Genomic DNA, 26,062 nt, shown 5'->3' on the forward strand with positions numbered 1-26,062 from the left:
AAAAAGAAAGAAATGCAAATTCTCAGCATGGGTTCAAACCAGAACAAACCGGTTCAAAGCCCTAGTTTAGAGAACAAAGGACAGTGAGGGTGAGGCTGCATAGAGGGATGGGGCAGAGTGATTGAGGGCCGGGCTTCGCAAACTTCTAATACCTCTGATGAAAGACTAGGTTTGTTTGTTTGCTTGCTTTGCTTTATTAAATTTCCAACTTTTTGAGTACTAATGCTTTCGTAAAATTCAGTAACTGAATTACTAGGAAAATGATCAGGTGATATAAAGGTTTCTAAATGCTCACTTTCTATGTCTATGCATGTCTCATCGCCAACCAACAGAAAACAGTTCACTGACCCACACTGGGTCGCAGATCACAATCTGAGTCGCCCTGGTTTAGGGAACAATCAGAGGTGAAGCTGGAAAGAGGTTGGAGCTAGACTGTGAAAAGTCATATACACTACTGCAGTCTAAGGATTTATGTCATCAGAATTGGGACTAGTTAGAATGGGCTGCTTTCTATTATCCTCCTGGGTTTGCATTGCAGATTAATTTGTTTAAAACTTTTATGCTGGATAGTTGTTTGATAAAAACATATATTACAGACTATGTCAGTTTAGCAATGATTGGTTAATGTCACATAAATTACTGTGTATTTCTCTATTTTGGAACTGTATACTCTGTTTTGGAAACTTGGGTTGATTTAAGAAACAACGCTTTTCCAGGTTTTTCCTCCCCTCTTCTCTTCTCTATCTTGTATCTGCTGTTATTTGAGTTGGTTGAATTGTACAGCAGATTTCTAAAGAGACCAGAACTGACCTGTGAGCCCTCCCTGCCTTTTGTTGTCTTGTTCTCTGACGTTGTCTTCACAGTCACCAGGTTTCAAGATGCTGCGAGTACAGAGGACCACACTGGGCAGGCTGGGGCTCCACCTCTCCCGAGGCTGTCACCACAAAGCGGTGGTGGCCCTCAGACGGGAAGACGTGAACGCCTGGGAGAGACGGGCACCACTAGCCCCCAAACACGTCAAAGGCATCACCAATCTGGGCTATAAGGTCTTAATACAGCCATCAAATCGGCGGGCCATTCATGATAAGGTAAATATTTCTGATTTTTAAAATAAGTGGGAATAGACCAAGGTAAATAAAGACACTAAGAAGTATACAAGAAAAGGGGACAATTTTGGTAAATGCTATAACATATAATTTTGCAACAACAGGATAACAACCAAAAAATATGTGTGTGATTATGTAGCTAGCTATGTATGCATGTATGTGTATAGGAAGGCAGATGTGAGTAAATGCGTGTGCATGTATAGGTATATCGGTAGGCATATGTATATACTTGTTTGTGTGTGCTGCATATATATCCATATATATATAACAAAGCAGCACATAGCGGGCACAGTTACGGAGGCTTCCTAGACATATCCGAACAACTTGCAGTATTGGTTTACTGGGTTAAAAGGCTTAGGACCATAGTCTCGTGAAACCACTTAATCAATTGGCATAATATAGTTCATAAGATAATGTTTTACATCCTAGTTTGGTGAGTAGCATCTGGGGTCTTAAAATCTTGCAAGTGGCCATCTAAGATATAACGACTGGTTTCTACTCATATGGAACAAAAGCAAATGAAGGAAACCAAAGGCTCAAAGAAGAGACTAGTCCACAGGACTAACAAATGGCCCACATAAACCTCTTTGATCCTGAGACCAGAAGAACTAGCTGGTGCCTGGCTACCACTGCTGACCATTCTGACCAGGGACACAAAAAAGGCCAGAGCTACCGGACCAGTAGAGACTAGAGGAGCCCCGAGACTATTGCTCTAAGATACCCTTTGAACTTGGAACTGAAGCTATTTCTGGAGGTCACCTTTCAGCCAAATAATGCTGTTGCTGTCATTAGGTACCGTCGAGTCGGTTCCAACTCATAGAGACCTTATGTACAACAGAACAAAACAATGTCATCCGTGAGTAACGTGCTCCCTGAATCAACTGTATGAAACCAAAAGGTCAAAATTTACCTAAAAGCAAAGATGAAAAGGCAAGGAGGGGAAGGGAAGCTAGATCAATGGGAACAGAACAAACAGAATGGAAATAATGAGAATGCTGACACATTGTGAAAACTGTTAACAAATGTCATGGAACAATTCGTATAAACACTGTTAAATGGAAACCTAATTTGCTGTGTGAACTTCCACCTAAAACACAATAAAATATATTAAAAAGAATACGTGGGAATAAAATAAACCTGTATGTGAAAATTAAGGAGCATCTCAGTGTAGGTAAAATGTTTGCTAGCATCACTTTAACATCACTTGGCATTGGGGAGACAAAAGTAAACAGAACACCATACTGGCTTCCAGGGAATGCTTTCTTTGACAGAGTTTATTCATGAGCATTTCCCTTGCCAGCCACTGTGTGAAGCCCTTTAAGGTCATCGTCCTGTTATATTTCATTCTGTTTAATGGCTGTGTAGTAAGTACTCTATTGTACTGTGATTTATTTAACCAGGCTACTCTAAACTGGCAAATGGACTGTTTTCAAAGAAGCCAGGCAGAAACTCCAAGTTCATTCTTTTACTGTCTCTCCTATCCATCTTTACTGTGCTTTAGATTCCTAACTAGATTTATCTTCATTTTATCCAACTGCCACACTGATGCTCTCTTAATTCTGTCTTGATCATGCCACCCCTTTATTTAAAAATCTGAAATGACTGTCTATTGCCTCCATGCATTAGCTGTGCAATCTTGAGCAAATATGTAAGCCTTAGGTTTCCTTTGGTAAAATGAGGGTAATAATAGTACCTACCTCTTGGAAGTTTTATGAGAATTAAATGAGATAACTCAGGCAAAGACTTTAGCAAAGCACATAGTAATTTATTAATAAATATCAGTGATTATTACTATTATTGCTATTTATTGTCCAATAAAGCTCATTTGTTGTTGTTAGGTGGCCTCAGGTTGGTTCCAACTCACAGTAACCCTATGTACAGTAGAACGAAACACTGCCCGGTCCTGCGCCATCCTCTCAATCGTTGCTATGTTTGAGCCCATTTTTGCAGCCACTGTGCCAATCCATCTGGTTGAGGGTCTTCTTGTTTTTTGCTGACCCTCTACTTTACCAAGCATCATGTCCTGCTCCAGGGACTGATCCCTCCTGGTAATATATCCAAAGTATCTGAGACAAAGTCTCACCATCCTGGCTTCTAAGAAGCATTCTGGCTGTACTTTTTCCTTGACAGATTTGTTCGTTCTGGTAGTCTATAGTATATTCAGTATTCTTTGCCGACACTATAATTCAAAGGCATCGATGGTCCTGAAAGCTTCACTCCATCCATGTCAATAAGGTTGACTCTACTTTGAGGAGGCAGCACTTCCCCAGTTGTATTCTGAGTGCCTCCCAACCTGAGGGGCTCATCTTCTGGCACTATATCAGACAGCGTTCCGCAGCTATTCATAAGGTTTTTACTGGCAATTTTTTTTAGAAGAAGATCACCAGGTCCTTCTTCCTAGTCTGTCTTAATCTGGAAGCTCCACTGAAACCTGTCCACCATGGGTGACCCTGCTGGTATTTGAAATACCAGTGGCACAGCTTTCAGCATCACAGCAACATGCAAGCCACCACAGTGTGACAAACTGACAGACACGTGGTGGAATAAAGCTTATGTTACTCTTGAATTCCGTGATCATACTCAGTCTGCTTTTCCAAATTAATTTACCCATTATGTCCTAAACATCTCCTTGCTTTCCTGCCTCCATATTTGTATATATATATTCAATGCCTCTCAGTGACATTACTGCTTTGTATTTCCCATCTCCGTCTCTCCAAATCCTCCCTAGTATTTTAGTTTAATTAAAATTTCCACATTTCCTTGATCGTCCCACCTAGAAATTATCTCAATATCCATTAAACTACTACATCACTTAGATTCTGTTGATCATAATGTTCTTTCAACTTCTGCCGTATTTCACTGTGATCCTGGCTTATTTACTATATTTTGTAAGCTCCTTTACAGGAGGGATCCTGTCTTATTTTGTGTCTTATCATCTCATCTTGAATACAGTCCATTGTATAAAATATCAAAAAACCAAACTCATTGCCGTCAAGTCAATTCTGACTCCTAGCAACCCTGTAGGACAGAGTAGAACTGTCCCATAGGTTTTTCAAGGCTGTAATCTTTACGGAAGCAGACTGCCACATCTTTCTCCTATGGAGCGGCCGGTGGGTTTGAACTGCGGACCTTTCAGTTAGCAGCCGAACACTTTAACGACTGCACCACCTGGGCTCTTTTTGTACAAAATAGAACAGTAGTAAATGCTAAAGGTCTCTAGGTGGTGCAATACTGACTAAACCAAAAGAAATGAAAAGTAAACATTATATATGTCTTTTAAAAATATAACCGAGTAGTGAATCACTATTTACCATTCGAAGTTTCAGTCAGTACATTGTTGGTACAAAATAAGCATTTCACAAGTATGGTTATTTAAATTGCATATGGTAGTGATTACGGTCCAGCTATAAACTGTTCTTAAATATGAGTATGTGCTAAAGTTTCTAAATTTTTTTTTTGCTGTAAAACTCAAGCATGATGGATTTTCTTTACCCAGCAAGTAAAAGCATTAGAAGTGTTTGTCCTATTATTTGCTCTAACCTATACAGAATTATTATTCCTTCAGAAGGTTATGCCTTTATTTGCCACCCCTATTTGTGAAAGAAAATGTGAATCCAACAAATGAGGGGAATAACCTTTAATCAAAATTACATCCCCAGGAATATGTCAAAGCTGGTGGCACTCTTCAGGAGGATATTTCTGAAGCTTGTCTGATTTTGGGAGTTAAGAGACCCCCAGAGGAAAAGTTAATCCCCAGGAAGACCTATGCCTTCTTCTCCCACACAATAAAAGCACAAGAGGCCAATATGGCCTTGTTGGATGAGATTCTAAAACAGGTAATTACTGACCAATATTTGGAAATATTCACATGGATGAATAATATTTTTTTGCTTTTAGCCTTCCGTGGAATTTTAGTTTTCTTTCATGATCGAGGAAATATATCACATCATGTTATTCACATCCGCAGGAAAAGCGGTCTCCAAGGTGGTGCCTGAACGTTCTTCTGCTCTTTAGGGCTCCTCTGCTGTGCAAGTTCAGAGTTTGTAACGAGAGGAACCAAGCATAGTCCTTTCCTTTTGTACTCTTAAATGGAAAGAATGAGAAAAGCTTTTCCCCCAAATGACCACCAAGTCTAAAACAAATTTTTCCACTACTACCAGTGAGAATTTTAGAGCAGAAAAGAACCTAAGGGCCATATAATCCACTACCTTTATTTTTCAGATGGGGTTCAGAGAGGTAAAGTGACTTAGCTGAGGTTGCACAGCTCTGTGGTGCCATAACTGGACTGCAAGCCATTTTTATATTTATTAACATTCATAATGGGAAAAAACACTTTTCGGGATACAAATACTATGGGAAAGCTAGCAGCTGTTTAAAATACAGAGTAGTCACTCAACAAATCTTCGCTGAATGCCTACAATGTGCCTGACACTGTTCACTGCGTGAAAGGGCAAAATGGTAAGATATTCCTGCCTTCACAGAGTTTGCATTCTAGTGAGAGAAGACAGACGATAAATAAGTAATGCATTTTGTATGTCACTTGGTGATAAGTGTAATGGAAATAAATATAGAAGGAGAAACGGAGTGCTGGGCACTCGGGGAGTTGGGGATGCAGGTTTAAGTAGGATGGCCAGGGAGGACCTCGTGGAGAAGGTGGCATTTGAGCAAAAATTTTGAAAGAGGTGAGGGAACAAGCCACACCCATCTGGCCAGAGTGTTTCAAGCAGAGAGAAATAGTAGTACAAAGGCCTGAGGGTCTTTTTGAGTAGAAGGTTAGACTAGATCGTACTTTAGAAAGCGTCTTCTGAGGCAAATCCATGGAGACAAAGGTTTATTAGTGGTTACCAGGAACTAGCGGGATGAAGAAATGGGGAGTTATGATTAAGGACTACTGAGTTTCTGTTTAGGAGGATGAAGAACATTTGAAAATGGGTAGTGGTGATGGTTGCAGAGCATGGTGAATGTAATTATATTATTGAGTTGTACACTTAGAAATGGTTAAAATGGCAAATGTTTTGTTATATATATTTTACCACAATGAAAACGAAAAGCTAATCCTGCCTGCTGTGGGAAAATGCCAGTAGCTGGGGGTAGGAAAATGGAATAAAACTGGTAAGGAGACTGTTAGTCTAGGCTAGTCTAGACTCTGGGCCACAGATGTTGGTGGCTTGCACCAGGCTTGTGGAAATGGAGGTTGTGATACATGGGCATTTAAATCCTGCATGTATTTTAGAGATTTGGTCTTACAGGATTCATGGGTGAAATGAATATGGGACGTGAGAAAAAGGGAGCGGTCCGAAATGATTCCAAGGTTTTGGCCCAAGCAACTGGAAAGAAAGTGTTTCCATAGATTGAGTTTGGAATGCAGGAGGAGCAGGCTTGCATAGGAGGGTCAGGAGTTGAGTTTAGGGCCTGTTGAGTTTGAGATGTCCATTCAGCATTCAAGTGAAGATGCTGAGTAGGCTGTTGGATATGAATCTGTAGCTCAGGATGGTGACCTGAGCTAGAGATTGTAGTTGTCAGAGACTAGATGGTATTGAAAGCTGTGAGACTGGATGAGTGTAGAAAGTGAGCAGATAGAGAGGAAGTCCAAGGTCAAAGTCCTGGGGTAAGGATGTTTGAGCATTAAAAACTAGACTGTAGTCTGAAAATCAGGGAGAGGATAGGAGAGTTCACAATGCAGGAAAATATATTTTATATAGGAATATAGGAAAGCTTGGTGGTGTTGGGGTTAAGAGCTACAGCAGCTAACCAAAAGGTTGGCAGCTCGAATCCAGCAGCCGCTCCTTGGAAACCCTATGGGGCAGTTCTACTCTGTCCTGTAGGGTTGCTATGAGTCGGAATCGACTTGACCGCACGTGTATCTTTTTTTTTTTTTTTTAATAGGAATATAGAGTACATTCATGTTAATTTCAAATATGCCAGACCTTGGCTATAGTTAATTTGCATTTTTTCTGAAGAACAACTTTAAAAAGTAATTAATGAAAATAATATTATAAGAAGAATGTTCCACCTTAAGCAAATAAACTCTTTAAAAAGTATTTTAGAGTCATTTTTGTTATGTGAACTTTCGTTCATTACAAGAAAATTAATAAAAACAGACCCTGCAGGAATGCTTTTTGGCAGCATTTTGTAACCAATTTCTTGAAGTTCGGTGACTATTCAATGACATCCTTAAATTCATGCACATGGTAAATATGGTATGATCCTTGAGGAAATAAAATGACTGTTTAAAACATTCTATCATTACAATATTTCAATAGCTTTTAAGCATGAATTAATAAGGCTTTCCCAAGAGGGGGAAGGTTTGCAAGGAAAGAGGAAGAATGAGGAATTAGTGAAGGAAGTGAAAAGAAGGCATGTGCTACTTTTTAAATGCAGCTTACCTGTAGAAAGTTAGAGAGAGAGCTTTGTGTAAGGGCTTGAGAGGGAGTGTTATTATTGTTTTTAAGGTAGAGGAGACCTTGGTGTGTTTAGGCTGAGAGGAAGGAGCCCGTGAAAAGAGGGACGTTGCAGGAGAGACGTAATAGTTGAAGGAGAGTGCTTTTGGAGGACATGATAAAAAGCTGGCATCTAACTCACAGGGCTTGGTTTCAGATAGGAGGAGGGACAGGAAGGAAGGGTAAAGTGGGGATGTAGATACATTTGTAGCTGGTCCAGGGGCAGAAAGTTCAGGGAAATTATACATTTATTATTTCACTGACTACCATCAAGGGACATTTAGTATCTTGGTAGGGACTTTTTTTATCTTCATGCTTGCTCAGTGATTCCTATAACTGGTTTGTGACCTGGCATTTTCTAAATAGTTCATGGACCACCTCATGGCAACTTACATTAGCAAGTCAAGATATATATATATATATATATATATATATATAGGCTTTAACAGATTTATTTTCTCACAATTCAGGAGGCTAGAAGTCTGAATTCAGGGCACTGGCTCTAGGGGAAGGCTCTCCCAGTCCACTCTGGGGGAATCAAAATATATTTTATAAGAGGAAAAAATGTGAAATCATTGCTTACCCATTGTCTTAGTCATCTAGTGCTGCTATAACAGAAATACTGCAAGTAGATGGCTTTAACAAAAAGCAATTGATTTTCTCACAGTTCAGGAGGTAGAAGTCCAAATTCAGGGTGCCAGCTCTAGGGGAAGGCTTTCTGTCTCTGTCAGCTCTGGAGGAAGTTCCTTGTCTCTTTTGAGCTTCTGCTCCTGGGTGACCTTCATGTGGCTTGGCATCTCTCAAAAGAGATGGACTCAAGATACACCCTATACTAATGCTGCCTCATTAACATAACAAAGACAACCCACAAATGGGATTAAAACCACAGGCACAGAGATTAGGATTTACAACACATATTTTGGGGGGACATAATTCAATCCATAACACTCATATATGTGCTTTTTACTCATTGATATCAAGCTTAATGGGTTTGATTTGAAATTTTGATCCTTTCTTCAGGAAATCCGACTTATTGATTATGAGAAAATGGTGGATCATAGAGGAATACGGGTAGTGGCATTTGGACAGTGGGCAGGTGTGGCAGGTAGGTATGCGAGAGCTTTTACATCACCAGCTTTCTAACTTTACCTGTGGAATAACTGTATGTTTTCGTCTTTATTTTTTCCTGTGGCAGCAGGATGGGAGTATTCATTCTCACCAATAAAAATAAACATAGGGTATGATTAAATATGATAAATATCTGAGGAATAGAAGAAGATAAAGTATTGAAAGTATATTTTATTACAAAATTGAAAAGAAAAAGAGAGCAAGGAGAAAGATAACAACTATGGACAGGCTGTGATTTTTTCAGGTATCCTGTTTGAAAGGGAAAAGGAGAAAAAGGGAAAAGAGGAAAAGGCACGGGGCAGTAACAGACAGAGAAACGGTCTAGAAAGAACAAGAGGTGGAGTGTGGCAAAAAAACTCAGATTGTTTTTGTCCTAATTAGCACTTTGTACCCTTCTTTAGATGAGAAACACCATAATAGGTTATGATTCTGTATCACATTAGACTAAGGTTAAAATAAGAAAGGTCATGTCTTTGGCCTTATTTGTTTGGTCTTGTTTTGTAGAAGTAGAAGACTCATTGTGTATGCCATTGCTGTTTCATCTTTTTTTTTTCCTATTTAATCTTGACTAGTTTGTTTTTTGCTTCCTTGCAAATAAATCGCATTTCTCAAAAACATGGTTCATAGTGTATTTTTTATTGTGCAAAAATACAGATTATTTGGAATCCTAGGGTATTTTATAAAATAGCAGTCTTTCTACCATTTGCTCATAAATATTCTCACTCAAATCCATTGGGAAAGATTTAAAATAATATACACTTTTAGAAATCAAAAGTTTCAGAAAATCCATAAAATTATATTTTTTCACACTCTGCTTCTGAAATAGTAAAAAAAAAAAATCTAAGCAATATTTTGAAACTCATAAAATTCTCATCACATAAAACTCACTTATTGTTTCTTATTTTAACCCCACCTCATAAAATATGAGGAAATCAATAAAATCAAAGCAGGAAAATAATAGAGAAAATTAATAGAATCAAAAGCTGGTTCTTTGGAAAATAAAAGCTGATAAGCCTCTAGATAGACTGATCAAGAAAAAAGAGAAGACACTATTTATCAATATTAAGAATAAAAGAAGGAACATCATTATAGATCCTACAGACATTAAAAGGATAAGGGACTGTTATGAAAACTAAAAGCCAATAAATTTGGCAACTTCGATGAAATGGACAAATCCCTGAAAGACACAAGTTATACTAAAACCTAATTCAAGAAGAAATAAAAAAACTTTCATATTAATATGTGAAATAAATTCCACTTGTAGACATTTATCAAGAGAAATGAAATATTTAATACAAAGATTTTTACACAAATGTTTATAGCAGCTTCATTCATAGTAGCCTGAAAGCAACTGAAGCATCTATCAACAGAGGAATGATAAATTGTTGTATATACATAAAATGGAAAACTCCTCAGCAATAAGAAGGAAAAACTACTGATATACACACAAAAAATGTATGGATCTCAAAAACATTATGGTGCGTGTAAGAAGCCACAAAAAAGAATGTATATGTATATTTGTATTTATAATTCCATTTATATAAAATTGTAGAAAAGACTAATCCATGCAGGTAGAAATAAGATCAATAGTTGTCTGGGGCCAGGGATTGGGGAGGATTGATTGGGGTGATGGAAATATCCTGTATGTCGATTGTGGTGGTGGTAAAATGGATGTATATATTTGTTAACAATTATCAAACTACAGGTAGTCCCCAACTTACGACGTATTCAAGTTACAACAATCCATGCTTATGACATCTATTTTTCTTTTCTTTTTGTACATCTTATCATTAGTAATATGTACTATATACGATGTTAAAATATATCTCAGTTTATATGTAATGTTTCCAACACCCAAAGACAAATAAAGATAATAAAAGGCAATACTAATGAAAACTAAAAAAAAAGAGGTATTCAACTTATGTCAGAGCCGATTTATGATGGAGTCATAAATGGAACCCCGTCGTAAGTCGGGCACTACTTGTATACACTTTTCATAGTGCGTTTTATCTATAAATTATTCCTTTAAAAGTTGATTTAAGAAAAAAGAAAACGTGGTGGGGACACGGAGAGGGAAGGTTGTATTCCTAAAAGGAATAAAGGGAGAATGAACGCTGAGGTCTTTATTACAATCTGAAGGATATCCAGTTTGAGACATTCATAAGGTGATTGGCAAGGTCTTAAAATTAAAAGACAACTCTGTATTGAAGATACAGATTTGGGATCTTCAACATACAGACAGGACTTGAAATTTAAGACTGGATGAGATTACTTAGAGAAAAAATGATTGCAGAGAATAGGGCCCAGGACAGAATCCTAAGGGTGACTAATATGTAAAGAAAGGGCAGACAACGCTAATATAACAGATAAGGGCAGGGGAAGAGAAGCCTACATAAATATAGGCTAAAAACGTTCAAGTCAGGGATGTTGAGAGAAGAGAGTGTTCCAAGCAAGAAGGAAGAGTCTACTTTGCCAAATGCTGCTGACAAGTCAAAATCTGAAAAATGTCCACTCGGCTTAGCTATTTAGGCCACTAAATAGTCAGTGGGGGTCCTAGGGTCGACGGTGATTTTATTTTTGTTTATTTGTTTTAGGTATGGGAGAGACTGGAGCATATTTAAATGCTGATAAGAATGATCCACTAGAAAGGGATAGTGAAGGAAATAATTCAGGGGTGAATTCCATCGGAAGGCAGGAAGGAATGGAATCTGGAGCAAGTGTAGAGATGAACCTTAGACAAGAGGAGGGGATGCAGCTGGGTTAGTGCGTTTGGTGCCAGAAAGTTGAGAGGATGTATCTACTTAGGCTAATGAAGACCAAAAACCAAACCAAACCAAACCCTTGCTGTCGAGTTGATTCTGACTCACAGTGACCCTACAGGACAGAGTAGAACTGCCCCATAGGGTTTCCAAGGAGCGGCTGGTGGATTCGAACCGCTGACCTATTGGTTAGCAGCTCAGCTCTTAACCACTGAGCCATGAGGGCGCTAAGGCTACAGAGACCCCTTCCAAATCTGAGATGCTGTGGTCTGTGATTCCTCAGGGCACCAGGCAGGTTGAAGAATGGGCAGAGAGAACAGCTTCAACTCCTCTCAATTAATGATCTTTCTATTGGTCTGATTCTGCAATAGGAATGATCAACATTTTACATGGAATGGGCTTAAGGCTCCTTGCTCTGGGACATCACACACCTTTTATGGTGAGAAATTTATTTTTTGAAAATACATATTACACTTTTAGAATAGAACAATGTATCAGCTCATAGACTAACCTGAGGTACACGTGCTTACTTCTAGCACATTGGCATGGCTCATAACTACAGGAACAGCAGTCAAGCTGTGCAAGCTGTCCGCGACGCTGGCTATGAAATATCTCTGGGTTTGATGCCAAAGTCCATAGGGCCCTTAACATTTGTGTTCACAGGGACTGGTAATGTATCTAAGGTAAATTTCACCTGGCTTCTTCCTGTAAAACAGCTTGAGACTCTGAAACTATCCCCAAGAATGTGGGCATTTTGTGGGCATTTCAGAGCCCTGTTTTTCCACAAATGGACAGTCCAGTTTTTGTCTTTTTCTTATGTATGTAATTTTCTGATAGTGGAGACCAGTGGTCCAAATATTTTTTGTTTGATTTTGGTTGATTTTAGTTGATTTTTGAGGCTTGGATTTTTTTTTTTTTAAATTCGAAAGGGGTGACTTGTTAGTGAGGTGAGGGTCTTTTCTTGGGGTGATCTGTTTTACCTCCACCACTGAGATGCCCAGAAGTTTGGGAGGGACCCCAAGACAGAAATTTTCAAGACTTCTATAGAAGAGTTTTGCCAATAAGATATTAGGAAGATTCTTCCTTAAAAGACTGGAATTAATACTTTCTTCCTTTTGGGATGGTTTTGAGAATGCATTTTAATCCTGCAGAGAAACTTGCAATTATAAAATAGATCTTTTGTCAAAGACAATAAAATATTTTACACCTAGGAGGTCACTATTTGTACTATATTGTGAGATAGTCATATAATTTTTTCTTCTGAAGTAAATATAGTTTCTCCACTGGAATTAATTTCTGCAACAGAGCAAAAAGGAAATAGAAATATTTTATTGTACTGTCATTTCTGAACACTCTCGTTGCTACTCCGAGTAATTTAAGTAAAAAAAAAAAAAATCAAGCCCCTTTTAATGAGTGCTGTTTAAGCAGAATGAAATCTGGCTTGGAGACTGCCGGTGAGAATTTCATCTGTGCTTCCATGTTGCTGTCCTGGTTGCAGGGCAAGTGGACCTACGTAATTGTAGGGAAAATAAACAGGAATTTTTGTAGGAAACAATGTTGGCTCTTCCCTTATTGACTTTTGGATTTTTACTCATACATTGTTTATAGGGAGCCCAAGAAGTATTCAATGAACTACCTTACGAGTATGTGGAGCCTCATGAATTAAAAGAAGTTTCCGTAACTGGAGGTATTGGAGGAAAGGGGGGAAGGAGCGACTATATGTTTTACTGTTTTTAACAGTCTCTGTTATAATATTTTACACCATAAGTCTTTATAATTTGTCAGCCACTTTAATAATTTCTGTCTCCTCTGAAGACCTCAGGAAAGTGTATGGGACGGTGTTAAGTCGCCATCATCATCTTGTCAGGAAAACAGATGGTGTATATGATCCTGTAGAGTATGACAGATATCCTGAGCGCTACATAAGTCGTTTTAATACTGATGTGAGTATCATAGTCAGCTTTTGAATTGGTTGCTTATGATACACTATTGTTAGATTGTTTTCAAGGAGAGAAATTACGAATGAGTACATTTAAGCTTCCCATATTGACTTGTACTGAGTCCTTTGGGTATCACAAGTTGGCCTTAGGAGTTGTTGGCTGTTATTGGTGGAGTAGCCTTTGCTTAGTGATCTTGGTGGTTGCTGTGGGTGTGCCTTTTGCTTTAGTGTCTCTGTTTCTACTTTAGTTCTGCATATGCTTCATAGCTCCAAACCATTTCCTGTGGATTTTTGTTTTTCTGTATTTATCCTGGACTGTTAGCTCTGCTGGCAAAGCACTATGTCTGTAAAATTTGATCTGAACATAGGTTTATACGTTCTATGGCTACCAATAGCAATCCTAACCTCAGCCAGCCATCCTGAAATGCATGCCAGTGATTACGGGAGACCAGGGTGAAATAGTGTGGCTATCTAAGAACAGACCTGTGCCCACTGTAGAAAAAAGCTACTTACGGACTTTCAAGTCATTCTGATGGAGACACACTGGTATCATGTTATATGAAGTACTGTGTATTTTTGTATTCTGTAGTTATTGGTCATGCAACAGCCCTTCTCCAATCAAACCAACGAACATGAATCAAAACCAGAAATGCAAGCATTTATTGTGAAAAGGAATGCGTTAAATAATTTTAAATATATGTGAACAACATAGCATTTTTTGGATTCTGGTAGGAAATTTAACTGTTATAACATGTAAAGCATGTTATAGAGGAGACTCTTATCTGTAACCTGAGAATACTTGAGATGCTTGAGAAACAAAAATTATGAAACTAGCTAAAACTGAAAAATTTTGGATGGAGTAAATTTCCACCCCTTCCCTTTTCCCCAGTCACAGAAATATTGGTGATTGGATGCATTCTAAAACTTAATAATGACCTAGTTACCATGTATGCATGTATGTAACATTTTTCTCCATGGAGCTTACAAGTGTTATCTGATTTAATCTCACAGGCTTCCTTTGAGGAATGAGGTATGTATTATCCCATCTGGTAGGTAAGGAAAACAGAGCTCAGAGAAGTTGAGACAGCATGAGTTAGATCACACCCTACTGGTGGGTGAGCTAGACATAGAGTGCAAGTTCTCTTGATTCTCCTTTCCTTTTTCTTTGCTATGCAGTACATCACAGAATGAAAGTGTTAATATATTTATGTTCATATATTTCCCTATCATGGGAAAACTCTACGCTGAAATCTGGGTGGTTATGTATTGTCTTTGCTTCAAAAGATGACCACTAACCTGGCAAATGAAAGAGCCAATTCAGCACACTACACTGAAACAGACTTTTTTTTTCTCATCAAATTTGGAACTTGCTTTCTAGATTGCACCCTATACAACTTGTTTAATTAATGGAATCTACTGGGAACAAAACACCCCTCGCTTACTAACCCGGCAAGATGCTCAGAGTCTCCTGGCTCCTGTCAAGACCTCAGTTGCTAGTGTTGAAGGCTGTCCTGCCCTGCCGCACAGGTAAGGACTGTAGTTCAGTAACCATGGCAGTTTCTAACAGCAGTGCCAGCTATGAGGGACTCAAAGACTATACCGTTCCCACGTATCACAGGTCTCAATTATTAATGACTGGTTGACCTTTTCTTATTGAACCTGTTGGTGGCATTTGACACAGTTAACCTTGCCTCCTCCTTGAAATTCTCTTCTCTTGACTTCTGTGACTCCATATGTTGCACAAATGTCATCTTTTCAGAGAGATCTTCCATTTCTTCTCCAGTCTTAGCTCTCTTTAGCCTGTTATTCTATTTTGTTTTGTCTTTTCTGAAATTCATGATCATTTATTTTTCTATGCTTATGATTTTTCTTCCCTCCTACTAGAACTTAATTACCTTAAGGTTAGGGGTCCTTTTTATCTTGGCAGCAGGCACCCAGTACATTGTCTGGCATCATAGGCACACAAATATTTATTGAGTGTTGAATTAATCAGTCAGTCAATATTTGTGGAACACCTGGTTTGCATGGCAGCTCTGCTAAGTTGAAGGACAGAGAAGAGTAAAAGATACAGTTGCTGCCTTCAGGATGTAGCTGGCAAAAAAAGACATTCACTTAAAACATAAACCGAAGCTAGAAGGCAGCGTATAAATGCCAAGAGTGTGTTATGAGCAATCAGTATCATAGAGTTTAGAAGAAAGTAGGAGCACTGGGCTCAGTAAAGCCTTAGAAGGGATAAGTGAAGATTTAGATGGGTGGAGAGGAGGAAAATGAGAATTTCGGGTGATAGGATTGGTGCTTGATAAAGTTGAGAGCCACAAAAGCACAATTTAAGACACAGTAAGTAGAACAGTTTAGTTATACTGTAGTGTAGGGTTTGTGTAGGCCCATTACGACTGAGTCGATTCTGACTCACAGTGACCCTGTAGCACAGAGAAGAACTGCCCCATAGTGTTTCCAAGGATGTAATCTTTACGGAAGCCGACTACAACATCTTTCTTCCATGGAGCAGCTGGTGGGTTCGAACTGCCGACATTTTATATTAGTAGCTGAGCGCTTAACCACTGTGCGACCAGGGCTCATAGGGTTTGTGTAGGCAAGTGGTAATTGGAGATTGGGCAGGAGAATTGTGGTCGATCTCTAAAGGCTTTAGAATGCTGGGCCGATGATTTTATTAATAATTCTAGAGATTTCTGTGCAATAATGTGAAATTTTGTAGTACTAAACAGGATGGAGGTGGTGTAAGTTATAAGTTATTTAGAGATGGATAACCAGGTTAACTATAAGTAGTCTGTTGTCAATGATTTCTCTAGGGAAGAGATTTTCCACTTTTGTTTATTTATCTCTTTTTGCTTGGGGAGAATAAAATTTATATTGGAAAGATTCTCTGAATCCCAGAAGAATACAGTGGTTTTAACAGTGAGCTGTAGGAAAAAGAACCAAAGGATCTGGAAAATATTTGGCTTCCATACTGCAAATTATTCCAAGCCACCTTTCATTTGTATTCAGCTTTAGTCTTTTTGGAAACTTCAGAGTTCCATGCTCTCATCTAAGTATTGATGTTATTTTCAGACTCGTGGCAATATGTGACATTTCAGCTGACACAGGAGGATCTATAGAGTTCATGACTGAGTATACAACAATCGAGCATCCCTTTTGCATGTATGATGCAGACCAGCATATTATTCATGACAGGTGAGTTGGGTAAAGCTATTAGGTGGCGAGAGATGCATAATAATACATCATACTTACTATTATATACGCGTCTAAATTACTCAATATTCTACATCTCTACAAAGGCTATGCAGATTTAGAGATTGATGCTCAAGCACGTTAAAATATTTGGTAGAGAAACCACATGCAGATGTGAACACTTAAATACATACATAGTGTATTTAACTGGGTGCTGGGTTGCTGAAGAATGAAAGAGTTTTGTTTGAAAAGTCTTGTCTACTTTCTTGTATGCTTTGTACAAAATTATAAATGACAGCAAATATCCTGAAGGAGTAGACCTCTGGAAAAGTTAGACCTTACAAATGTAATTTTGTACATCTGAATAAAACATATTGCTTCTCCTAGTGTGGAAGGCTCTGGGATTCTGATGTGTTCCATTGACAATTTGCCGGCACAGCTTCCTATCGAAGCTACAGAATACTTTGGAGACATGCTTTACCCTTATGTTGAAGAAATGGTAAGGAGAATGGCAGCATCAGCAACAACTCTGAGCCTTTAAATAGAATTGGGGAGTGATCTTATGAATGTTCTGGTCTTCTGTATCTCAGAAATCTGTTGTAAAATGAAATGCTAGCTCTTCCCTGAGGTGCTTACTAACACTCTTTTATTGTATGTATTCTGCTTATTTTCTCATGGGGAATGGGATTATATTACTGACTTCGTGTTTCATCGCAATTACATTTATCTCTCATTATGCATATTTTATTAAGAATATTCATGATGTGTGGGATGGGATTTGCTTTCTTTTTAATTCTTCCTGCTGTCTAGGTCAACTTATATTGGGGCATTCTTACTGTGCTGTGATTAACAGATTTGAAAAATCAGAAATATAGAAAATTATTCTGGATTGTAGCCACTAATGCTTAGTTAAGTGATGGTTTATGCTGAGGTCAGGTATTTTTCTTTTGTGATCAGAGACTGACTACCGAATTACTATATTATCTAAACTCCATTTTCTTTGCCAAAAAACAAACAAACAAACTTTATTTCAGTATTTATCTTAAGTGTTCATGTCTTTTCTACTTTATTTCTATTGCTAATAATTCTTTGTCTATGGAAATGATTCTCCGAACAGAAATAGTGGTTCTTATCCTCTTCATTTGTAGCTTCTCTCAGGAGCTGCCACATTAAAATGGTCCAGTAGTTAGTGGAGCATGAAAAGTAAACTTCCAGTCTGTGACTTTCTTTTTATTCAAATACCGTCCCTTTTTTGACTTTTGTTTTTCTCCTGGAATATGTTAGCAGGGAGATGTAGCAGCCTTTAGAAAATGCATGCAGCAACCAAGCATTATTATGGTTGAGTACAATATTATATTGTACCTACTGTGTGCCAGGCAGTGTTCAAAGTGCTTTATGTATTTTAGATCTTCAAGAGAAACCTATGAGGTGGGTACCATTGTTAAATCCATTTTACAGATTAGGAAACTGGGAGGTAGAGAAGTGAAAGCTGAGAAGGGTTGCTGATCTAGTGCTGGCAGCATGTCTCAAGTTGTGCTGAGGTGAGGGACTAAAGTTTCATGAGCAGGAAAGTACAAATGCTAGGCTTTACCGGAGACATCAACTTGCTCTATGGCCTTGAGCAAGGCACTTACTTCCCTTCTGAGCCTCAGATATTTCATCTGTAAAATGAGGGGGTTGTACTATCTAACCTTAATGGTCCCTTCCTGTTCTAACATTCTGTAATTCTAAATGTCTGAGTGCCAGAAAGGTATGTGTGTAAAAAAAAGTATGATAAATTTATCCAGATGGATACCATTTTTATTTATTTATTGTATTTTAGGTGAAGGTTTACAGAACAAATATTTTCTCATTAAACAGTCAGTGCACATATTGTTTTATGACATTGGTTAACAACCCCACGACATGTCAACACTTTCCCTTCTCGACCTTTTTTTTTTTGGTGAAAATATGCATAGCCAAAGATACACCATTCCAAAAATTTCTACACGCACAATTCAGTGACATCGATTACATTCTTCCAGTTGTACTGCTATTCTCACTTTAGGTGAAGGTTTACAGAACAAAATAGTTTCTCACTCAAGAGTTAGTATACATGTTGCCCTATGACAATGGTTAACAACCCCACTACATGTCAACACTGTCCTTACTTAACCTTGGGTTCCCTATCACGAGCTTTCCTGTCCCCTTCTGCCTTCTAGTCCTTGTCCCTGGACTGCTGTGCCTCATTAATCCCATTTTGTTTTATGGGGCTGTCCAATCCCTGGCTGAACGGTGAACCTCGGAAGTGACTTCACCACTGAGCTAAAAGGGTGTTGGGGGGCCATACTCTCGGGGTTTCTCCAGTCTCTTTCAGGCCAGTAAATCTGGTCATTTTTTTTGTGTGTTAGAATTTTGTTCTACGTCCTTCTCCAGCTCTGTCCAGAACCCTCTGTTGTGATCCTGGTCAGAGCAGTCAGTGGTGGTAGCCGGGCATCTGTACTGGACTCATTCTGGTGGAGGCCTTGGTAGCTGTGGTCCATTAGTCCCCTGGACTAATCTTTTCCTTGTATCCTGTTCTCTTCATTCTCCCTTGCTCCCGAACGAGTGAGACCAGTGGAGTATCTTAGATGGCTGCTCACAGGCTTTTAAGACCCCAGACACTACTCACCAAGGTAGAATGTAGAACATTGTCTTTATAAACTGCTTTATGCCAATTGAGCTAGATGTTCCCTGAGACCATGGTCACCACAGCCCTCCGCCCAGCAATTCAGTCCCTCAGGGAGTTTGGATGTGTCTGTGGAGCTTCCATGACCTTTCCTTGTACAAATTGTGCTGGCTTCCCCAGTATTGTGTCCTGTCTCACCCTTCACCAAAGATACCATGTATCTATTGTCTATTTAGTATTTCCCCTTACCCCTCCCATCCCTTATAACCAACAAAGATTGTTACTTTTTGTGGGTAAACTTTTTCATGGTTTTTACAGTAGAGGTCTCATACAATATTTGTCCTTTTGTGATTGACTTATTTCACTCAGCATAATGTCCTCCAGTTTCATCCATGTTATGAGATGCTTCACAGATTCATCACTGTTCTTTATTGTTGTGTAGTATTCCATTGTGTGTATGTACCATAGTTTATCCATTCATCTGTTGATGGGCATCTAGGTTGTTTCCATCTGGGTACCATTTTTGATGCTCTTCATTCATTTCCCCTGGTATCATTTCCCCTCAGCCTAAATAACATCTTTTAGCACTTTTTATAGTGCAGTTTGCTGACAACAGATTTTCTTTATCTGTAAATGTCTTTATATTGCCTTCATACTTGATGTATTTTTTGCTGAATTAGTACTGCTTGATGTATATTTTTGCTGGGTATAGTACTCCAAGTTGACAATTTTTCTCTTTCAGCACTTTAAAGATGTTTTGCCACTGTCTCCTCGCTTCCTGTAGGGTCTGAAGTGAAGTCTGTGGTAATTCAACCACATTCTCTCCTCTCTTTGTGGGATTTCAATTACCTGGATATTAAAACCAAACCCATTGTCATCGAGTCGATTCCGACTCATAGTGACTGCATAGGACAGAGTAGTACTGCCGCATAAAGTTTCTAAGGAGCAGCTGGTGGATTCACGCTGCCAACCTTTTTGGTTAGCAGCCAAGCACTTAACCACTGCACCACCAGGGCCCTCCCTGTATATTAGACATTTTGATATTTCTCACAAGTCTTTGTTCTGTCTTCTTTAGAGTAGATAATTTCTATTGATGTTTTCAAGTTCAGTGACTCTTTCCTTTGTCATCTCTATTCTGATTTGTTCATTCTTCTGGCAGTTCATGAATATTCTTTGCCAACACCACAGTTCGAAGGCAGCAATTCTTCTGTTTTCTTTTTTATTGTCCAGCTTTCATCTGCATATGAAGTGACTGAGTCAGAGGATGGCTTGAGTCAGGCATACCTTAGTCAACAGAGTGACATTTTTGCTTCCTTCCTCTAAAATTATGGCGCAGTGAGTCCTTGCTGCCTTGATAGCCTAAAAACAGAGGATTTTTAATGTCTTATCCACCTTTACTCATTGGGAGGTTTGGTCTGAAATCAGTTATTTCACCATTGCTTGATGAGAAATGCACATCTAAAAAGGTAATATGTTCTTACCTACATAAATCAGTATTTGAGAGAATTTTAGGTAGTGTGACAAGGTTACAAATGTGAGACAGTGAGTTTTGAGAGATTTTTGGTCAGTCCTGAGACAGGTGGTATTGCTTGAGTATCTGCTAAGTCAGCTTCCGTAAACTGTTCATCTTGTTGTTGTTGTGGTTGACATATAATGGTTCTTCAGGCAGTAGTGGTGGGATTGATCTTAACACTATCTTTAGCACTATCTTAACACTATCTTTAAGCATTGGGCATCTGTGAAAATTGACGACTGTCTCTATTTAATAGTCTTGATACGTACATACCTGCTTACCACTAAAAAATTTAGTATATGGTCTTTTTTTTTTTTTCCTTCTGGTAACTGGATGGAAACTGTAATTAAAGTATATATACTGTCCTTTTTTTTTATTTTTTATTTTTTATTTTTTTTACTGACAATCCATACTGATCCTGTAGCATTCCAGGGCACAGACTGTCACTTTGCCACCAATATAGCAGGTTTGTTTCAGGGGAATTCAGATAAATATTTATTGAGTGTCCCTTGAGAAAAGGCACAGATAAGGATGAGGAGAAGTAAGACACAGCCCTGCCCTGTAGAAGCATGGGATCAAGAAGAGGGTGAGAGAAGTGTGCAACACCTCCACAAGGTGGAACATAACAGCCATCAGAAAGGTGCAGATATAGTTGTGGAGGGAGGGTCATGTCTTGTTGGTAAGATCCAGGAAGGCTTTATGAAAGAAATGACATTTGAGCTGACTTTTGATAGTATTTGTACATTTGCGTGAGATGAGAGCCATACCATGTGATAGAAATAGCATGACAAATGTGGGAATTGACCTAACACAGAATTTCTTGTGCTTGTAAAGTCTGGTTGAGTAATGCTAAGTTGTTGGGACCATATTGTAAAGGGTCGTAATGCCAGGATTAATTAAGCTGGAAAATAGTGATTAGCTATCAAAAGTATTCTATACAAGACATACCATATGTTTCATATGCTGGCAGTTTTGCTGAATTCTGGTGGGAGAAAGAGTTAGGAAGTTGTAATCTAGCAACCTTTTTTTTTTATGTTTATCTTTCTTTAGGTGGACCCATGGCAATTGTTCAGTTTTCTTAGGAAAAAAATTCAATTTAATTTTAAATAATTAAATATTCGATGTATCCATTTATTATATGTATCCATTTATTGGGAGCCCTAGTGGCACAGTGGCTAAGAGTTCGGCTGCTAACCAAAAGGTTGGCAGTTCAAATCCACCAACCGCTCCTGGAAACCCTATGGGGCGGTTCTACTCTCTCCTGTAGGGTTGCTATGAATCGAAATTGACTTGACGGCAGTGGGTTTTTTTGGTTTATCCATTTATTAAGTATTTACCATCTTTTCATGTGGCAGACATATGGTAAGATGCCAAGGGCAACAATGCCTACACTACCTTCAAGGTGTTTTAGGGGGCAGATTTTGGTAAAGGCTTTACAGAAGAAGCAATTCTTCAGCTATATCTTTTTAGGATGAGGAAGAATTCTTTGGGTGATCATCCAAGAAGGAGTTCAAGGCAAAGGAAATAGCATGTGAGGCATCTACATGGCATAACATAGATGCATGTGAAAGCATGGCACAGGTAGGGATCTCCACGCTATTAAAAGGACTGAAGTGTTGGGTATGAGGCTGAAGGCACGGCTGAAGTTAGAGAGAAGAGCCAGATTGTAGAGAGGGCCCTGTAGACCACATAGGGAGCTAGATATTTTATTTTGAAGGCAATGAAAAGCTATGGAATTATTTTAAATAACCACAGGAGAAATAATCAGATTTGTGTTTTAGATGGGAAGTAACTGGAAGGAAGAGGGGTGGGAAGGTGTTCCCATGGTCCAAGAGACACCTAAATAAGGCTGTGAGTTAGAGATGTGGAGCAGATAGAGTGAAAAGATACGTGAGAGTTCAGTAGTTTAATCATATGCTGCATGAAATTAGAACCTCATTTTATTATCTCCTAATGGCTTCTGTCCTGGAGGTAGAGGAATCTGCTTGAGAAGAGAGCTAACTCAAAGGTGGCTGGGAGAAGAAAGGAGTGTGAGGACAAAAGATATGTCAATTCCATGTGTTTCCCAAAGAATGCCCTGGCTTATTGATTTTTTTTTTTTAATGCCAATATCCCAGGGATAGCCTAGATGTCTTGTGCTTTACATATATGAAAATTGTTTTGTATTTATTCTAATAGAGTAAATACTCTTCTGCCAGCATCTGCTAGGTACATCTTGTTCTTAGTTGGGTAAGTGCTCTAGACCTTAGCCTATGATTTGGGAGGAAAGAATGCCTCTTACCCCATCCCTGCCTGTTAGAAACAATACTGACTTAACTGACCTTTACCCCTTTGCAGTCTGCACAAGGGTTGGGTATGCTGGAAGAAAAGAGAAGAACTAGAAAGATGCTGAAATATTAATATGAGAGATGTGGCTTTTGTTGTTGCCGATATAACTCATTCTTGAGAGATAACATAAAGAGACTGTGGATGACTTTTTGAGGTCAACTTGGTGAAGTCACTTTCTCTACCATTTTTGTTGATATGCCAATACATAGAGCTAATATTGACCTGAGGGAGACCCCCTAACTGCAGAATTGGGGGCCCTGTTGCCTGGAAGACGCACCCTCTAATTCTAATAGAACAGCCAGAACCTTTGGAATGGGATAGGAGGCCTTCAGAAGGAAGTTGATGGCTATGAAGCTTGGGGTATTATTTGCCAGTTCATTCAATATGGTGCATCTAACTGGTAGGAAGGATAAGCTTTTTTGTGTTCGCAGCAAGCAAAGATGATTATAACAAATTTTAGCTTTAAAATTTAGCTGGTGCTGAAACATGTTCGTAGGAGCAGAGTTGATTTCTAGTTGAATGCTTCATGACGAATTATTTGTATTCAATGATCTTAAAACTGTTTTTTCAAATTATTTTTTTTCCTTTGACTAATATTTTAATATGGATACAAACACAAAGAAGCCTTCTTCACAATGCCATTTACCTCTTACCAGTCTCATTCTCCTTTCAGATATTATCAGATGCGACGCAGCCTCTAGAAAGTCAGAATTTTTCTCCTGTGGTGCGAGACGTAAGTTATTTAAAGTATTCCCTTCCATGAATGTATTTTTTCCACCAACATCCTCACTCCCTCCTCTCCCTTCCCCTTTCTGTCTGCCTGTCTCTCTTCATATCTGTCACCCTGTCTCTTCTCTATCAGTTCATGAGCCCATGTTGATTGGATTAAACTGTGAATACTAAAGAATGTCTGTGTCTTATATATATTTAGGCAGTGATCACATCCAACGGTACATTGTCTGATAAGTATAAATATATCCAGAAACTCCGGGAGAGCAGGTAAGTATTGTTCAAATTTCTCATTTTATAGTTTTATTCTTATCTTGGATTTGAAAAGCTTGTTAGTGGGACTGGGCTTCATCAGTTTCTTGACATTAGGTTTATGCAAGATGAAAATTTTGTTAAAGTGGGGCTAAATTGTGTGAATGTAGGGAAATCAAACTAAGTGACTGACTAAAACCAGTGGACATTCTCGTTCCCTGAACAGTAATGTGTGTGTGTTGTAGGTGGAAGGGAGGCAGGAAAATTTTGCACTTATATTTATTTTTGTTCATTTATAATTAATGAAATGTGTCATGGCCTGAAGATTCTGACAACAAAGCCTTGTTAAATCCCTGACACCAGACCATTTCCATAGTTACACATTGGTAAGAAAACTGGGAATGATTTAAAAGTCATTTAATGAGAACCATCCATATTCAAGATGAAATGTACTGAGCACTGATAGTCTTCTAAAGATGGGTAAGACTTAGTCCCTGTCTCAGAGGTCATAGTTTATGAGAAAGACAGAGTTATCTGTCAGGAAGGTACAAGTTCTAACAGACTAGCTGGTCAAGAATCAAAATCCTGCCTAGTACTAGTCTCAAGTTTTCTATGTATAATTCATGGCATTTGTGATTTCAAAGTTATGGTTCAAACTGTTCTCAAGTGATCCTAAAGATAAATGACAAGGTAATTCCTAATGTGGATAATAATAATCTTCTCCTCAGATTGTTGTGAGGAGTAAATAAGGTTTCAGGTGTGAAGCTCCTAGCATGATTTTGAATCATGTCTCCTGGAAGGATAAGGTGTGAGATCAAGTTAGTCAATTATGAAGGAGCCAAGCAATGGTCCAGCATCTGCACCACACTAGTGGTATTGGGAATTCATGAATGTCTACGAACGTACATCTCAGAGATGTAGAGTCTGTTGTTCTCCATCATACACACACAATAATAATTAATGAGAATGTTGGCATAGGGAACGCCTTTTGAGGTTCTTATTGTTAGCAATGTGGGAAAAAATAGTCGCTTCAATGTCTAGGTTTTAGTTTGGTTTTGGGGTAGCAAGATTCTGTTATTTAAAAAAAAATTATTTCCCCCTTTTTTTTTAGGGAACATGCACAGGCACTGTCAATGGACACCAAGAAAAAGGTGTTGATTCTTGGAACTGGCTATGTATCGGAGCCTGTATTGGAATACCTGTTGAGAGATGGCAATATAGAAATAACAGTAGGTAAATAAGCCTTGCTTTTGGAAGAAGATGAAAAAAAAAAAAAACTGATTTCATAGCATGTAAATTTTAGATGACTATTTAGATTCTAAATTTGTAAAATTATTTTTGGAGATGTTAAGATGTGTTTTACTATCTGATTAATGGATGAAAATCTAAAAAAATTGACTTTTTAAATTTTTAAAATAGGCTCTGACATGAAGAATCAAATTGAACAGTTAGACAAGAAATATGATATTGTTCCTGTTTGTTTGGACATTGGTAAGCAACAAGAGAAGTTGAGCTCCTTGGTGGCAACACAGGATCTTGTCATCAGGTAGGTATCTGGCAAGAAATGAGTCCCATATTTTTTTATTTGTTTTGTTATTCTTTTCCTCCTCCCCTCCTCTCCTCTCTTTTTCTTTCTTTTAAAGTAAATTTTTAATTCAAGTATGAATGCAGAAACACGCACAAATCATAAGTGTATAGCTTGATGGGTTTTCACACAGTGAACGTATTGTATAATGAACATTAAAATCAAGAAGCAGAATATTAATAATACCCCAGAAGCCCTCCTTGTGGTCCCTTCCAGTCACTAATACTGCTTGCCAAAGGGTAAATACCATCCTGGATTCTAACACATAGGTTAGTTTTTGCCTGCTTTCAAGCTTCATAGAATTGGAATCATTCAGTATGTCTTTGATTGTGTCTGCCTTCCTTTATTGTGATTATGAGAGTCATCTGTGTTGTCTGTAACTGTAGTTTGTACATTCTCATTGCTGTATGTATTCTATCATGTGTTCATTCTCATTGCTGTATGTAT

General features: G+C 38.4%; 1 protein-coding gene across 1 annotated transcript in view; it reads left to right on the forward strand.

Moving 5' to 3' along the window:
• The first annotated feature begins 869 nt into the window (after positions 1-869).
• Positions 870-26,062, forward strand: part of AASS (aminoadipate-semialdehyde synthase) — a 49,425-nt gene continuing 24,232 nt past the window's right edge. The window contains exons 1-14 of the mRNA XM_004386541.2: positions 870-1,088; positions 4,766-4,942; positions 8,567-8,651; positions 11,805-11,872; positions 11,970-12,116; positions 13,042-13,120; positions 13,249-13,376; positions 14,751-14,899; positions 16,442-16,564; positions 16,949-17,060; positions 23,723-23,782; positions 23,981-24,048; positions 25,142-25,263; positions 25,450-25,576. Coding sequence (XP_004386598.1) covers positions 879-1,088; positions 4,766-4,942; positions 8,567-8,651; positions 11,805-11,872; positions 11,970-12,116; positions 13,042-13,120; positions 13,249-13,376; positions 14,751-14,899; positions 16,442-16,564; positions 16,949-17,060; positions 23,723-23,782; positions 23,981-24,048; positions 25,142-25,263; positions 25,450-25,576 — 1,655 coding nt within the window. The 5' untranslated portion in view covers positions 870-878. The remainder of the gene's footprint in view (positions 1,089-4,765; positions 4,943-8,566; positions 8,652-11,804; positions 11,873-11,969; positions 12,117-13,041; positions 13,121-13,248; positions 13,377-14,750; positions 14,900-16,441; positions 16,565-16,948; positions 17,061-23,722; positions 23,783-23,980; positions 24,049-25,141; positions 25,264-25,449; positions 25,577-26,062) is intronic.

This window comes from Trichechus manatus, unplaced genomic scaffold (genome assembly GCF_000243295.1).
Source record: "Trichechus manatus latirostris isolate Lorelei unplaced genomic scaffold, TriManLat1.0 scaffold00167, whole genome shotgun sequence".
NCBI lineage: Eukaryota > Metazoa > Chordata > Mammalia > Sirenia > Trichechidae > Trichechus > Trichechus manatus.